At 37.0% G+C, this 17,153-nt stretch overlaps 1 protein-coding gene across 2 annotated transcripts in view; it reads right to left on the reverse strand.

Moving 5' to 3' along the window:
* The window catches only part of GALNTL6 (polypeptide N-acetylgalactosaminyltransferase like 6), a 462,483-nt gene that overhangs the window by 89,944 nt on the left and 355,386 nt on the right, over positions 1-17,153 (reverse strand). The window contains exon 5 of one of the 2 annotated variants that reach the window (XM_051790181.1): positions 1,178-1,363. The exons of the other annotated variant lie outside the window; for it this stretch is intronic. Within the exon in view, the coding sequence (XP_051646141.1) occupies positions 1,178-1,363 (186 nt within the window). The remainder of the gene's footprint in view (positions 1-1,177; positions 1,364-17,153) is intronic. 2 annotated transcript variants of the gene reach the window in all.

Consider the following 17,153-nt stretch of genomic DNA (forward strand, 5'->3'; position numbering starts at 1 on the left):
TGTGGCAATGTATTATGAGAAGTGAGGCAAAACCAGAAAACAAACGAAAGGTGGCTGCATATGTAGAGTGCTCTGGAGGGTTTAACAGCTACTTGTTGGGGATGCTTGTTGAAGGTTTGTTAAAACTTGTATTTTTCTCTGCTCCTTTATACCATTTGTGCTTCACATGAAGTCATGGAGGTTATTTTTAAAAATGCGGATGTTGTGACTAAGGGCAAAGGGGTAACAAGGGGAAAGACTGTATGCATAATTTGATACAGAAACTAGAAAGTATAAAAATTTAGAATTTTGTGCATTATCTTGTTATTGATCTGAAGAGAAACTAGTATTTTTTTTTTTTGGTCTCTAGTGATAGTTCATTAGCAGAACAGCACATCTTGCCTGGAAATGCTTTATCAGCTTACTGTGTGGCTCAACAGTCCAAACAACAAAATTCAAGAAATAATAACCATTAATTGGTGAAACCATAACCTGTTCTCCACTTACAACAGGCTTTTTAAATTAATACAAATTTCTTTAATAGGAAACTCAGAAATTTTCTTTGGTTACGGTAGCAAAAGAAGCACTCACTTTACAAAGCATATACACTTTGCATGTGGTCAGGTGTGTAGAAAAGTGGACATTGTTTCCTGAAGTGAAATCCTAGGCTACAATCGATTCTTTCCATTCCTTTGACTAATGGAGCTTTGCTGGCTGCAGCTGGAATCCAGCAAAGCAGTCAATAGCATATCATTCTTTCTGAGCTTCCTGTTGTGAATGCAGTTGCTACTGGCTTAAACACTAAGGCCTTGGATACATTTACAGTAAAAACTGTTTTAATGAAATGTGGAAGACTAGGAAGGAGTACAATACCTACATAAGAAAACTTTCCTGGTATATAATGAGGACATAGCATAATACTAGATTTAGTAGTGTATTTCGTAGTATTAAAAATAAAACACATTGTAACTATATTAGGCCAAAGAGATACTTCAAAATTTTACTAATTCTTTAGTCATAAGAAACAAAATGGAGCTGCTTACACTTCTCAGAGTTCTCTCTCATGATGACACTTCAGACACTGCAGCAGAACTTCAAACACTTTGATAAAGTGTATGTCCTGCTTATTGTGGGACACAGCTTCAGTTGTTTGCTCTATGTTCTAATTTTAATGTCCGATGAATGCTCATACACTTACTAAGCAAGGGAGGCAGCCAATTCACGTTGACTTCGCAATGGGAATCCAGAAATGTCAAGACTTCTCCTCTAGCCAGTGAGGCTCCTAGCAGTCTGGTTCGAATGAGCCCTTCTCGTTTCTTGGTTCGTACAATCCTCACTTTGGCAAAACGGACCATGTATTCCTCCAGCTTCTCTTTTAAATGTTCTAGAAGGAAGGGCAAAAAAAGCGTCAGTGGTGCCAGGGCTGGAGGAACCAACAGAAGGACAGGTTGGCATATAACCTGCAAGCAGCTTATCTACTTCCATCTCTTGTCACTTCAAGTCCTTCAAACTGCCATAAATCCTCCCTGAAGTGGTTCAGAAAGTGCAAATATTCTCTGTTTTATCACACAGAGGAAGACACTGACACTCTGCTGCAGTTGCTACTGGCAACCTGCCATCCACAATATAATAGCCAAAACAACTGCAGGATATTCATCCATCCTCTGGTTCCTGCAGCCCAAGGCCATATAAACATTCTGGCATGCTGTTTTAGAAACAGTGTCCTTTCCAAATGGGTCTCCTATATCAACTAATTATGAAGAACTATGCATGGAAATAAATTTTAAAAAATAAAACTAGAATGATTATGTTGTTTTTGCAATGGGAAGGGAAACAGATATGAAGAAAGATCTTAATAGCTGGATACCAGCATGAAGCACATAGACAGACAGTTGACTTCCTAGTAAAATCAAGCTGTAGATGTAGAATAGTTGATAGGTTCTCTGATCTGCAAAATCCGTCTCTGTTTGTATCACAAAACATCATCTTTGTTAACATTTTTTCTTCTGACTAGAAATGCACACTAAAAATCATAAAAAAACCCAACAGCAAAAAACACCCTATAGTTTAACTGCTTCCTAAATACATCTACAACACAAATCCTGATCTTTGGTCTTTGCTGTAAACCCTCAGCTTTCCAGACTCACTACTTCAGAAAAATATGATAACTTCATTTGTAAAGGAAAAAGGGAGAGAAAAGCTTAGTCTCTGATAATTAAAACTGTTGATAAGCCACATTTAGTGATGCTAGGGGTTGCAAGCTAAGTCTCAGTGAAATGGTTTTCCCAGGTTATGATTATTTCTTACATTAGTTACTGATTCTTCGGACTTTTAGGGATATCACAGGCCTTGATTCAGACATTACATCATAATAGATTGCAAGAAATGCAAAAGGACTGCCATTTAGCAGTACTCTGGAGTACTGGAGTACCTGCTGACACACAGACTACAGGCAATGAGCAAATAAGTCACAGTGCAGACAATACAGGATCTTGTGTGAAAGATCTAGTTAACAAACACATAAGACTCTCCAAATTTACCTGTAAATTAGGAGGAAGTAGAACACTGATGTGTAGTTATGTGTATTCAGTGGGAGAGTGCTACACTGGATGCTCCTCTGCACTGAGGAATCCTGATGCATGCTGGCACAGAAGAGGGACCTGGGAACATCAGCTTGCAAGGATTACAGAACAGGATGGGGCTTTTGGGAGGAGAAACTCGACACTTTGGAGATGTGCTGAGTCAAGAGAGTGGTTTGTGTTCATAGTACTGCTCAGGAGAAGTATTAGAGCAAGTGAGGAAAGCCAAGATTGGGAGGGTGGGAGAAAGAATGACATTCAGATAAATAGAAAATGGTTTTTGTTTTCTACTCTGTGGTTGACTGTAGAATATACATTTAAATTCTGAAATAAGAAGGAAAGAGGTATCCCTTTATCCATCCCATTTCACTACTTACATACTCAATAAAAAACTAACACAATCCCTCAAAAGTCACAATGTCAAGAGATGTTTTGTGTCCTGAATGGTGGGCTTTTGTATGACCAACCATATTCACAAGACAAAGCTTGTGTGCTACTCTGACTCATTTTAGGTACCAGCTACAATTCAGTATTGTGACTGAACTGAGGTTCATTCAAGTCTTGGATCATTTTGTGTCCACAGGTAAGACACTTTAAAGTGTGTATTTATTGAACTGTTTTCCTGTTTTTATGAGCTCCATTGAGACTATTCCCTTGGTGCTGGAACACAGAAGAAGGGAAACAGAGTTTAAAAACAAAGATACAAAGACCTTGCAGGTAATATAAGAAAGTCTGTTAGGGTTGTCAGTCTGGATTTTTTTCTATATTGTAAGTCGTATCATCTAATAGCCAGGAAAAATGAAACAGCTCCAAAGTGACAGGTTATTACATATTTCCAGAGTAAATCAAACCTAATCTGTTAGGTACCATAGCTTCTGTTAGTCCTCAGACACCAGAAATTTCCTGTATTTCTCTAAGGTCACCTAACCCTTTTCCTTTGACCTCTTGCACCCATAAGTTTGCACTGAATAGTGCATAGAGACCCAGCACCAAGAGCAAGACCACATTGCTGTGCACTATACAGATAAGTAATAAAAAGAATCAGGTTACTCAGCCTGAACAGAGCTCTCCAATTGTGGAAGCAAGCATTAAATGCCTTGGTTATAGTGCAAATCTCCCATCATCACCTGCCTACCCTTAGAGACTCCAGTTGATCAGAGCATAGCTCTGAATTTGAGTATGTATCAGATACAATTACTTTAGTCTTCCTTGTGAGCTGGTTCTATGCAGTTTCCCTCTTTGTATGTGAAGGCAGCTACCAAGAAAGCACCGAAACTCTCTGATGGAGAGAAGCAGGAGCCTTACTCGAACAACCCAAATTGTCTGTGGTATCGCTAGGCTCTCTGCTGCCTGTAGGCACACCTGAATTGGACATTCACTAGTTAGGTGTCACAATGGTTAAGGTAAGGCCCTTTCAACAGGCAGTTTTGAATATGGCCACCACTGATGTTTAAATGAACTAATACAAATGCATTCTTTTCATGTATTCTGACTGTTAACATTTGTCTTGGGCCAAATTAATTCAGTGAAATTCAGTCTTTTACAAAGGACTTAATTTCATTCCTTTCACATCTTGCAGTGAGCAAATTCTGAAAGCTTGAGTGCCTATCTTTTCAGGAAAACACTTCAGAAAGAGATGATGTAAACTCTCATATTATGATACATTCTTTTCTGTTCTTATATCAATTGCTAAATAACAATGGAGTTGAATAATATGATTTGATTGTCATCAGTTGTATTGGACCTTGAACTCCATGAAATCAATGGTAGTTCACACTGTTCTTTCATTGCTTCATATTCCCCGCAAACTCAGGAAAAAGGTCTCTCAAATTTTAAACTTTTTTTTTTTATGTGAGAATAATATATGAAATTCTGTGGAGCAAACAAGAGCTCTGTACCACCTTCCTCCCTCTCTCTCACATAGCTCTTCACACATTTCAGACAGCAGGTCACCTGATTTATGAAGAACTGCATTAAAACATCCAGCAAATCTTTTGATGCCAGAATCACATATCCCAAAATTGTTTTCATCTAGTCAATTAGTTCCATAACTGAATAATTTTATTATTTTCTCTCTGTTGCTCAAAGAACAAGTTGAAAAAAAGCAGTATACAAACATAATTTGCACACCTTGTTTACACAGAATTCTAAACGCATCCTCATTTAGACATATCTGGAAGTAGTCAGGAAGAAAACAAAACTAATAAGTGGTAAATTTTATAGAGCTTATTTAGAAAAATGACATTAAAAAATCAAGTCTGCATACAAATCAACATATATAGATTACTAGAGATACATAAGGTATTAAAATTTTATAAAACAATTACATGTTAGTAATATCCTAACCGTTAAGTCACAACATAGTCAAAGAGATGCCTGTAGCAATACCTACTGTATCTTTAGCTTTGAGATATGGCAAGGAAGGCAGTTTAGGAATTTATTTGGAAAAAAAAATCACAATAGCTACAGATAACTATAAAAACACTGCAAAGTATTTAAGTTCAATGACCAACTCCAATATGGTTGTCAGAATTAAAAGATCTTAAAGTGAAGGAAAAAAATTCCCTTTTGGATCCATAAGTAATGATTTTTTAAACTTAAATCAATATGAAAGTGCTCTCATGCTCTATTTTCTCCTGTAATGTCTTGTAGCAATATCTGTTTTGAATCTTATCAACCTCTAAAAGCATAAATAAAGACAGAGTAACAGCCAGCAACAGTAGAACAGTATGTAGACCATAGGAGTTTTAAAGAAAACTGCAGTGTTTTTTACTATTTATATAAGTAGTAAAAGCATATCTTTCATGTTGAACCACTCATTAAATGTACTCCTGCTTTACTTAAGACTCTTTAAAGCAAAATGGTAAGTCTTAAGGACCTTCAGTCAGCAGCTGGCTTTAAAGGCTAACTACTTAATGCAAGAGCCCGTGTTTGAGCCAAGGGTCATGAAGACATACCTGCTCTGACAGACAATAACTGGGAATCTCACAGCTCAACTGTTGCTTAAAACAGACGAGACAAGATTTTTTAATTCTCTGTATGGGAATAATTGTGATTAAAAAATGATCTCAGCGTTTGTGATCACTGACAAATTTGGATTTTTTTAGTCTAGTATTATGCCAAATATATTAAAATATACTGCCCCTTTTCACAGAATTCCATAAATTTCCTTTACAGAACACCAAATGATATTTTATTTCCTACAATACAACTGCATTTTCTCACAGATTCCAATTATCTTGTTGCTAATATTATCTCCAGAAGAAGCATCTCACACACAAACCCTGTATATTACACACATACATTTACAAGTAAGTAAACTCAAGTGCACAAGTAAACACGCATGAATCAATGTCAGCGCAAACCTGTAATTCTAAACAAATTCTTTGAAAGAAATGATAATGCAGTGTGTAAAATAGAAAACAACCTGTAATAAAAAGACCTTTAAATGTCCAAGGGAGAACACATTTTGCCCATTTATTACCAAAGGAAGCAGTTCAAACAGGTTTGCCATGACAACAGAACAGGGACGTAGGATGGTTTAATTTATATGCTGTAATATTACATAAATTCCACTTTCAGAGCTGGGCATGAGAGAGAAGCCAGTATTTAAATTCTACAGTGAGTTCTAAGTGGTACCTTTTGCATATAAAGTAGTCAAAGCCCCTGTCAGTGGATATGGTGAGCAAATGTCTAATTTGTAATTTAAAAGAAAATACATCATAGTTTTCTTTACAGTGTTGATCAAATGAACCCATGAATCAGAAGTTTGACACATGCCAGTCACCTGCCAGGGTAAGAGTTGGCACAAGCGGTGACAAATAAAGGATAATGCATGGGCAGGAGGTTTACAGGCTGTCACTGCTCTGACAAGTGATGATAAAGGGAAGCATTATGTCTCTTCTTGTGACATCCTGTAAACAAATTCTCCATTGTAATTATTCTGTATGGGCCTCCTCTGTCTTCATTTAAAGTCTGGAGAAGTTTTTCTAGAATAATAGCAGACACACAATTGCCTGGTCATAGTAATTAAAGATCTACTCAAGCGGAGTATCCATTTACTTAATTTGGTGCCCAGAAATAAATTGGAAATCAAGGTTCTGCCTTTGTCAGGAAAAAATTGCATAGTAGCGAAAGCAGAACTGCAATTCTTCTGTCTTGCTGGGATGCACACAGGAAGAATTTCATTATCACATTAGAACCACATGGCAACATGTGCTATGTGACAAGAAATGTTCCCCCAGGTTTATAAGGTTATTGAGAAGGCATTAAAGAGACTTAAAAGATCATATGAAAGCTAGACCTGGTCTTCAGGACTTGCTTGACTGAAGTATGGTCCATGAAAAAGGAAGGAAAATAAAGCCTTTTGTTGAGCCCTGCTTCTGGACAGCCAGGCAGGTCTACCAAAATCTCTGCCTGTAACACAGCCCCTCTCCACCACCCCAAATTTCTGTCCAAAAGTACTGACAATTTCTGTTAAAGTATCAGTGACTTGCACATTATCAAACAATTAAGAGCAGCAACAGAGTCTGCTAAATGCCCAGATAATCTGAACTTAATCTGTTTATTTCTAACCTTAATATCAGAAAAGGTATGCTGGCCTCTCCTGCTATCTCAACTCATGCATATGTGAGGAAGCAATACTGCTAAAACCATAGCAGTCTGTGATCTTAGGTCAGTAAAATGATATACAAACAACTATTTTTGTTCGTGAAAATGAAAGCTGTCAAATGGCTATTCTGACATGCAACAGCCATGAGGTCAGCTTCTTCGAGGCTCAAGATTTTCCTCAATCTTTTTTATTCTTTGATCAGCAGCAAATAGCTTTGTGCCCCATAAGCACAGAAAAACCTGCAAGTACATTTATGCACTATCCCTGGCTCTCATAGTGAGAAGGACCTCCATCACCTTACTGGGTCCTTTCTGCAAGTTGGGATTATCTTCCCAGGTAAAATTAGCAAGGATATCCTCCATTCCTTTCCTGAAGCCTTGAGCATACCTTTTTCCTCAAACAAATCAGCTTAATCTTTTGGTGACCGACTTAAGCTTGATAAAAAAGGAAACTTAGTGGCCCATGGTTTTTCTGTTATTATTTGTTTTCTGCTGCAATTGACAAAATAGCCCTCTCCAGTGCAGTGTCATTATTTTTACTTTCCCTGCCTGTATATATGCTACCCTAAAAGCAAATCAGATCGTAGCGAGAATACAAGATGATTCCGTGAATTTGGGTACATTTTTTTTTCTCCCAGCTTCCTTTCAAATTTCTTATTTGCAGAAGGTTGGTTGGACGTGTTAGTTGCACATAGAAAGGTTACACAGTAAGCTGCCACTTTTTCTAGCCAAGTCAAACTCTACAAGGACAATTCCCCTGTTTACAGCTCTGGATAAACTAATCCACTGTTGCACTACCCTTTTTTGCGAATAAATCTTTCCTAAAATCCAAACTGAATCCTTCCAAGCTGCATTCTGGGGTTATTGTACAATCTGCCAGTATCAGGCAGAATTTGGTTCTGTCACCTGTGCAATTCCCATTCAAGCTGCTGTGGGCAGCTACTAGATCACCACTTAGCTACTGGTTTGCCAGACTAAACAAGCCCAGGTTTCTCAGCCTCTTCTCAAAGGTCACATACTTTTGGCCCATGACAGTCCTGCCAGTCCTCAGCTAAGCTAACTCCAGCTGTCATCCTTCTTGAATCACAGAGCCCAAAACTGGATGCAGAATTACAGTTGTATGGAGATCCAACTTTGTTAAAAGCATAATTGAATTTTATCTGCTTACTCTCATTCTAGCATACCCCAATCCAATCTGCCTTCTTGGTGATTAAAGGCCACCACTTTCTCCTATTCACTTGGTATCCACTGTGATGTTTGCAGGGCCTTTACAGCACACCAGCTATCCAGTTTGTACCTTTATTGGTATATGGGGTTATTCACCTAGGTACAGAATCTAGCACTCCTTGTTGAACTTCATGAGATTTATTTTACCCAACTGTAGAACTTCCTATAATACTTGATGTGTCAATCACTTTCTCCATTTTAGTATCATCCCCAGATTTGCTGAGGGTATTCTGTCTCATCGTGCAAGTTATTGGTGACTAACACTGACTCCACTACTGACCTAAGATATTCTGTCAAATAATCCTGACTAAGGAAACCTGGTGGAAAGATGGGGAAGTTTTCTGCCAAACAGACTCAAGCACCTCATCCGTAGCCATTCCAGATTACAGCAAGTTCCAGAAGCAGACAGGTAGCGTGGAAACTACTGGATATGGTAAGGTTAATACAGACTGATAAATAGGAGCAAAATTTATAACTACTTGGTAAAATAGCAACAAGATTCATCTCATTTTAGTGCTAGATAACCCATTCTTTCCAAATGGTTTTGCACACCTAAGAGTAAGATCACTTGAGAAAACCTGTGTACTTACTGCTGATCTGAAGTAGCATTGTTTTGAGAGATATTTGTGCCAATCACTTGGAAACTTGTTTTGGCTGTGATGTTTGAGTTAGCTGGCTTGAGGCAAGCTAAAAAGCAGTCTCTTTATTCTGATATTAATAGCGAGCCAAGCTAAAATGCAGTTTCTTTTTTTGATCTTAATAATAAGTCAAAGTCCTTGGATGATATACTGTAAGTCTATGGAGAGTATCCTGAATGTGTAATAGTTCTGTTCACTGCTTGCAAATCAATGACTATAAACTTCCAGATATCACCTTCATTTTGATGTTGAATTTCAACTTCAGCCTGTTAAAGTTGAAAGAATCTCCAGAATCAATTGTAAATACACGTTCTTCTGCCACAGTCTGAAAAGGTCAGAATTACTAAGAGCAGGAGGCTGAACAGAGCAGATAAATACATAGTTAAGCTTGATTTCCTTCATGATAGACTTAATATAAGTTTCTCTGAACAAATCTCTTTTGTTGTGTGTCTCATATAGTCATAAAAAAAGAGCAACTGGGACTGCAGAATCTGTAAGACTAGCTGGATTTGCTGAGACTTTTTCAGCCTATAGTTCCACTCAACAGATACATGCAGAGGTCCTGGTATCTCCTTATTCCACTTCCCTGAGCCCAGGTAATTGTGACTTACCACAGTTGTTCTGTTGTTCTGTCCCAGAAGCACCTGGGACCTCTTTGTCAACAAGATGAGTGTCCAGGTGATTACACACACGTTACTCAGATATAGGGTGTGGTGACTGCTTACACAGATGCCACTGAAGCATTATTAAACTCTTGAGGTAATTTTCCATTCCAGATTTTGTGAACAGGGAAAGGAGTGAAACACTTCATTTTTAGGTTGCAGCAATTTAGCACAGTAAGTTAGACCAAACCATAAGCAACTAAGGCTTGCTAGTTTGTCAGTAGTGCTGACACACTCCAAGTTTTCCTTTTTAATAAGGAATAATGAAAGATTTTTCTTTTTATTTTATTTCAACTGCCAGTTGCAGGAGGTGGTTCTTGATACTCTCAGTGGTGTTGTGGTGTGGTAACGTCTTTTATGCAGTTGATAGCAGACTCCTTCATTTGCATCAGTCTAGCTCAGAGAAAGGGGTCTCCAGCTGGGAAAAAGGTGGGGCTACCTTTTACCCACAGACTAAATGATCTAATCGTTATTTATCATCTGAAAGCCTCCAAAGTAAGAAAATTACCAAAATCTTATTTTTCATATGACAGTTCGACTCGTCCAGGTATTAAGCAATGCTTAATGTATTTTATACATTAAAATGGAGACAGAAATAAGCACTTACTCCTTATTAATTGATCCTATGTGGTTAATGCACAAAATTAAACAAATTAAAAAAAAAACAAAAACAAACCTTGGTATCCACCTCAGCTTTTTGCTCTGTCTTTTGCAGCCAGGACAATTAATGTATCTCCCCAGAAGAAATAAATCTTGTAAATTAAAATATTTAAAATAAAGACTATTGTTATTTCTTTGAATTTTCTTTTTATCTAATTTTGTAGCAATTATCTTTTATATGTCTCAGGCTGTTCACATACTTTCAATGTTTGTGTTCAGAAAAGGATTTTGGAACTGCCTGAAAAAAACTATGACCTGCTTCTTATAACTAAGACCTGCTTCTTCCTATATGTGCCCCTACCTATTTTTTAATGCTTCCCCAATATTAACTTTGAAAAAAGTGAGGAAATATGTTATTTTTTTAGCTCTGTTCCACTCTTTGTATGCAAGTAGTTTGCCATTTATAATACATGGATGAATAATTTTGTTCACCAGAGGAAGGACACATTATAAAATACAACCACCTTATGCTGGATAAGGAGGTTGGTTAAGAAGATACAGCAAAGCAGTCTTAAATGAGAAGGAAAAATTAATTAACAGGAAATTATTTTTGCTGCAAGGTAAACATAATAATTGCCTGATTTGGAATGTGATCAAGAAACTGAACCAATTAATGACACAGCAGATTAAACAGGAGAGAGCTCTTAGTGCACAAACAGGAAACAAAAGCTACATTCTTCTCTGCTTGTCCTCCAGCTAACTATATAGGCTGAGAGCACTGAAAGTACAGTGACTGACCTCAAGGGTGAAAAGAAACCATACAACTCACTTTGAATGGCACTTTGCAGAACATTTCATGCCCTGGAATAACTTTACCACAACAGCAGCATGGGTCATGGAATAAATTCAACCAAACTGGGAAGAATTTGTTCCCAGTATAATTTTGGTAGTCCTGAAATTCCTGTTACGCATACGAGCATACTCAGGTATGCCCACTTGGGTGATGAGAAAGAAGGCAGAAGAGGTTGAAAAAGCTTTTTTATGAGACAATTTTTTTACAACAAAGACTTTACTGTGGTGTAGCAGGGCTCTTCATCCTGGAATGTGGTCAATCAACTCAAAAGGACAATGTCCTATTTGCAAATCTAGGTGGTGGGCTAAGAGGAGGCCCACATACTGATTTTGGTATTGAATTATGCTAAAAGCAGTCTGGCTCATCAACCCCAAATCAACATGCTGGTAGTGAGGTGAAGATTTGAAAGATAAGCTGCTAAGCTGACCTGGAGACATGTGACTGAAAGTCAATCACTTTATACTATAAAAGTCTAGTCCACTTTTATACAATCAGAGTCTTCTAACATACTCTTCTTGGAGTGTGCAAAGATCCTCCCTTGAAGTGGGGACGCCCCTTCAAGGATTCTCCTTGAGCTTAGGAGAAAGACATCTGTTCACACGTGTTGGTATGGTACGTTACACTGATCTCTAATGATTGTTTCTTTTTGCTAGCTTTAATACAATTGCTTTGATATAATTGCTTTGATATAGTGCACTATACTATACACTTCTAGTAGTTTTACCTTTTATGTTGTGTAGTAAATAATTTTAAGATCCTTTGTCTAATCATTTGTCATAATAAATAATTAATTTTATATAACTATACCTGGTTTGCCATCTTTAACCCTGCAAGGACAAAGTTGTATTTAAAACCCTTGACAAAGTCTGGGGCTAAGGTTGGATCCAGCCAACCCAGGTTCGTTTCTGAGAAGTTCAGAAAGCAAAGGGGTTCTTTCTGCACCTCATGATTCAATGGGAGGGCTTCTCTAACAAACTTTGTCTAAAGCCCCACTCTCACCTGCGATGTGTATGCACACAATTGCTGTGGTACTTCATTACACCACTAATTCAACAAATATAACCGTGGCTACAGCTCGAACAAGAATCTGGGCAACTGCATTAGCTATCAGGGAAACTATAATACGTATACAGTAAGATAATGAAGAAATGTACAGCTGCCTTTACAGATCATTCTCTGGATGCAATTATGTAGTACAGATCTGCCAAAAGAGTGACCTTGCTGCATTAAAATTTGATTCTTTTTAACAGGTCTGTTTACTACACAGGCATTTATACAGTAATTTGCCCCCAAAGGAAGCATATTGTGAGATTCCTTCCAGGTTCCAAGACCAATTAGAAGAATGTTATTAAGCGAATCCAGGGAAGTATAACTTTCCTTAAGATCAATACATTACTCACAAATGCTATCCTCTTGCTTTCAGTCACAATTTTGCATCCTGACAATATCGATTGTTTAAAATTGTAAATGATGACCTGTCAAGCAACACTTCCTTCTACCTTTTGTAACATATTTCTAACACTGCAAAAAGCCTTGCAGATTTTGAGACTTGTTTTTAGACTGACATTTTCTCTCTTTTGCCTGAAACTATCTTTGATATACTCTTAATTCTTCCTCCAAAATATATCACTGACTTTTGCAATAGGTGCTGTTTTTCTCTCATTCTGCTCTTTTTAACCTCTCAAATGCCAAGGACAGATTATATTGGAGAACTAGTAAACCACCACTGTGAGGGTAGCACTGACCTTACATTTGCAGAGGACTGTAACACTTGTCTTTGGGAACAGGGAAAATAGAAGTCTCAGAACTCATATAACTACTTTTTAAGTGGCATCTAATTCTACAAGAGTAATTCTACTGACATTCTAACTCATTGTAAACCTTAGGCTCTACTAACAAGGTATTGTAATATAGCCATCTACTAACAAAATCTTTGAATAATTTTCTGCCTAACTGAAAGGGCTACACTTCTGTAGTTCTTTTGCATTGTATGTGATAGCCATCCCAGGCAAATGGTCAGGTCCTAAAGAGAGGTTCCAATTAATCTTGTTCCTGAAGAATTCAGTGGGTGTTTTTTCCTATTGCACAGGTTTGTTCTTGTAGATAAGTCCTTGAAATATGCTTTGAAACTGAGATTTCAAAGTATGAAAGACAGCATGGGCAACATCCTTATTCTCCTTGAAATTTGATATTATATCAAGAGGTTGCTCTTGCCTTCCAACTTTTGTACCAACATTTTTACTTTTAAAAATGCCCTCTCTGATACAGGAACTGGAGTTCTGAGGCACAAAGTCTCTCCTATGGAGTGATGAATTTACCAATGCTCTGCATAGTGCAACAAGATAAAACATGAAGATACTCAATGAGGTTTCTCTAATCTACTGAAAGAGGCCCTAAATGCCTAGCAGTGCAAATGTTAGAACTAAGTATGGAGCCATAAACTTCTAATTATCTACGTATCTCATGACTTTTATTTCCTATAACAAAGCACCTGGTGTTACTGGACTTTTTACAGCTGGAATGCAGGCCTTTATAAGCTATAAGAACATTGATTGTTGAAGCAAATATCCAGTTCCTTCTCTCAATTGCTGCATTCCATCACCCAAATATTTTCTTTTCTTAGTTGTTATTTTGAGAGTTTTCCCCTTTTCAACTTTGTCTAGAGTGGAAACACAATCCTTCTTCTCATACTTTGATACTAGAAAGTTTTTGTTTTTACTAAGCTAGAACTGTAGTTCTCAAAACTGTTTCACTCATTTAATTGCAAAAGTTAGCTGTGTTGTTAGCATAACCTTTGCACTCACTGCTATGTCAAGGAGCACAGTGAAAGAAGGTGGGGTTAATATTACTGAAGAGGTTTTCAGAAAGCTGCAGTCCATGGGAATTCTCTGACAACCTCCTGGCAAAGAAAAACAATCAATTTAAGCCATGTTTTTTAGATTAGGTCAGGTATCTTTTTTACCCCCTTTCAATATTTGCAACAAACAGTTTGCTTCCAAAATTAGGTAGACAGAAATCTTATCGTGAAAGAGTTAGACTGCTGCCTGGGTTACATACTTTGAAGCATGAGAATTAATTATCAAAAAAGAAACTATTCTCTGTTCATAGACTAATCTGCTATGATGATGTTCCTCTACATAATGAGGCAAACACTGATGCATAATTAGGCATCTCCTAACACCAGTATGAGCTATTAATCAAACAATAACACGTTTTTTCATGGATAGATAATCTGCTTTTCACTTTTTATTTAAAACAAGAAAAAGAATAAATAAATGAGCTGCTACATAAATCAAGCTTTGGAAGAGGAGACATCGAGTTCTTTCTTTTCTTTGCTATGTTTTTCTCCCTTTGTTTTAAACATTGAATCAATCTTTCTTTTCCTATCTCTCAGTTGTCACAAGCTGTTCTGCAGTATCACTAATGCTCTTCACATCCTTTTTAGTTTTGCAGGTTGCCTCATTAAGGATAAGAAACAGAACGACATACTGAATATTAAATGAACAGATAAGACCTAAAGTTTAAATAATTAAATAAATAATTATTATATTGAATATTAACTAGCAGATCCAAGCTCCTAGCAGCTTTCATATGATGACAATGGAATTAGGCTTAGACTATGCCCATACATTTCTATGCAGCTTATTTTGAACACTCCTCCAAAACCTACCCTCACCCAAATTGCTGTCTGCCTTGCAAGATCAGAAGACAGAGGATGTGACATAGAATATAATCTAGTATTTTTTATTTTATGGTAACATGGTCATCTCTGGATATAAGAAATAAGGATGGCATGGACTGTTCTAAATTCCCTTGGAAAACTGAGCCTTAGGCTTGTTCCACTTTCATATGGACAGACACATGCATCCAGATCCTAACACAAGAATTTGTTACATCTGGCCTTTACTTGTATAAACACAGCATTGTTCCTAGTGATCTTTTCAAATCTTTCATAAGTAAAGGATTAATGGACTAGCTGGTATCAAGTGAAAAATAAATCATTGTCATGAACATGTCTTACTGCTCTTAAAAAGTTTAAACTATTTCAAAATCAGAATGGACATATCTGCTTTACAGTATTTTACCAATCTTTAAAGATAGACAAAGTGCTGTAATTCTGAATACAATTTTCATACTTTTATTACTGTAAAAACTACAGATTATAGAATCAATAGAGGACATAATCTTTGTGTTTCATATTTCCTTTCAAATTTCCTTGATACATGAAAAATAACATTTTAAATCTATATTAGAAATGCCTGAATTTAAAAAATATATGAACAGAAAAACAAAAGATGGTGTCATTTTCATTTTAAAGCACTTTTTATTGAGTATTCAGTGGACTTTCAATATCTTGGCTGATCCAAGAAGTCCCACTGGTCCTGACCAGAACTACATGAATCTTCCCCTCACCACCATCTTTTCACTAAACTAGAAGTGTTGTGGTTCACACAGTGTGTGTGGCTCTACACTTCCCCCCAGTCTTGTGCTGGTGTGAGCTTTCCCACCTTTAACAAAACAAGTCTTTTTAAAGAAATGTCTAACAAAGGGAGTGGGAAAGTTACTGCCATTTGCTGCAAGAATTTATTTTTTTAATCTATGTGTTCTCTGCACTCTAGGCTGAAAACCAGCCATGTGAAGATATACTGCGGTGAGCATGTTAAGTGCAATGCAAAAATAAATCAAGGCAGAAAATACTCTCCCTGCAAAAACTTTTCATTGTCTGAGATACATATCAAGACAAATAATCTCCTCCAGCTACTCAGAATCACACGAGCAGCTGTACCTTTCCAACAATCAACTTATTCATCACCATGGAGGCTCTGGCAAGGACTTTTCTGGAAAATATACAAGTATTTTTGCATTTTAGCTGCAGTTTGACCTGTAGAGTTGGTACATGGTTTTTTTCCATGGAAATGTTTGTAACCACCTCTCTCTCTCCTTTTTTTTTTTTTTTTTTTTTTTTTTTTTTTTTAGGTTTTGTTTAATTTTTTATAACTTACTCCTTGTTTTGTTTCTCTGGTTTGTTTAATTTCCGCTTTTAGTAAGGGCATAACTTAGCCCAAGTAAAACAGGTAGCAACCAAGTAGAACAGGTGTAGGCAAAAGTACGTACAAGCAAACAGAAACAGTACCACCCGTGACCTACATACCAGTTTCGTAACCGTTCTTATTTAGTGAATTGTTTAGAAATGAAAGAAATGGGGGGAAAAAATTATCTCAAATTCTCTGATTAGCTAAGACATTCCTAGATTTACTTATCATCAGTTGGAGTGGCAGATGCTTATCACAGTCTGGAAAGTAAACTGTGACAGCACTTACACATCCAGGAACATGTTTAGCTTAATTTCAAAGCTACCTGAGAGCTGGAGCTCCGAATTCTTTCTAGAGATAGGTTTCTGTGTTCATATTTTCTTGGATGCAGCTGAAAGAAAGTAAGAGCAACAGAAAAATAACAGGGGAGTTAATAAAACCTACGGTGGGCAAAGCTAAATATGGGAAAACTATAATGCCCAAACCAGCAGAGTACATAAGTAAAAGGCGAGGTGCAAATGAATACAATATTCTGATATGGATATGAATTCTATTCATACCAGCCTATCATTCTGCTGTAGAAAATGTTGGTCTTTTCGTTCTGCTGTAATGAGCACATTGCATTTTAGCAATACATATTGTAATTTGGTTCACTTTGTGGCTTGGAGTCAAAGGGAAAATACTTAAAACTCACAGGCAAATGAACCTGATTTCCAAATGAACAGCTGGAGATGTTCAGAAGAAGGAAACAGTATGCTACCTGTTTTTTTTCACTGACACACACTTCACTTTGCAGAGAGGAAATTCTCTTTAGGATAAGAGACTCCCTTAACAGGAAATTTCCCTCAGTATGAAGGTGACGTGCTCCATTTGTTAAGATTATGAGACAATGTTTTAAAGTAAGAGCTTCACACAAGTGTAAATTTCAGTTTCAAGGGAATTAAGGATTGAAGGGCTCATTTACATTGTAG

Source organism: Manacus candei, unplaced genomic scaffold (assembly GCF_025592945.1).
Source record: "Manacus candei isolate 608988 ecotype Guabito, Panama unplaced genomic scaffold, ASM2559294v1 h1tg000028l, whole genome shotgun sequence".
NCBI classification, from domain to species: Eukaryota; Metazoa; Chordata; class Aves; order Passeriformes; family Pipridae; genus Manacus; species Manacus candei.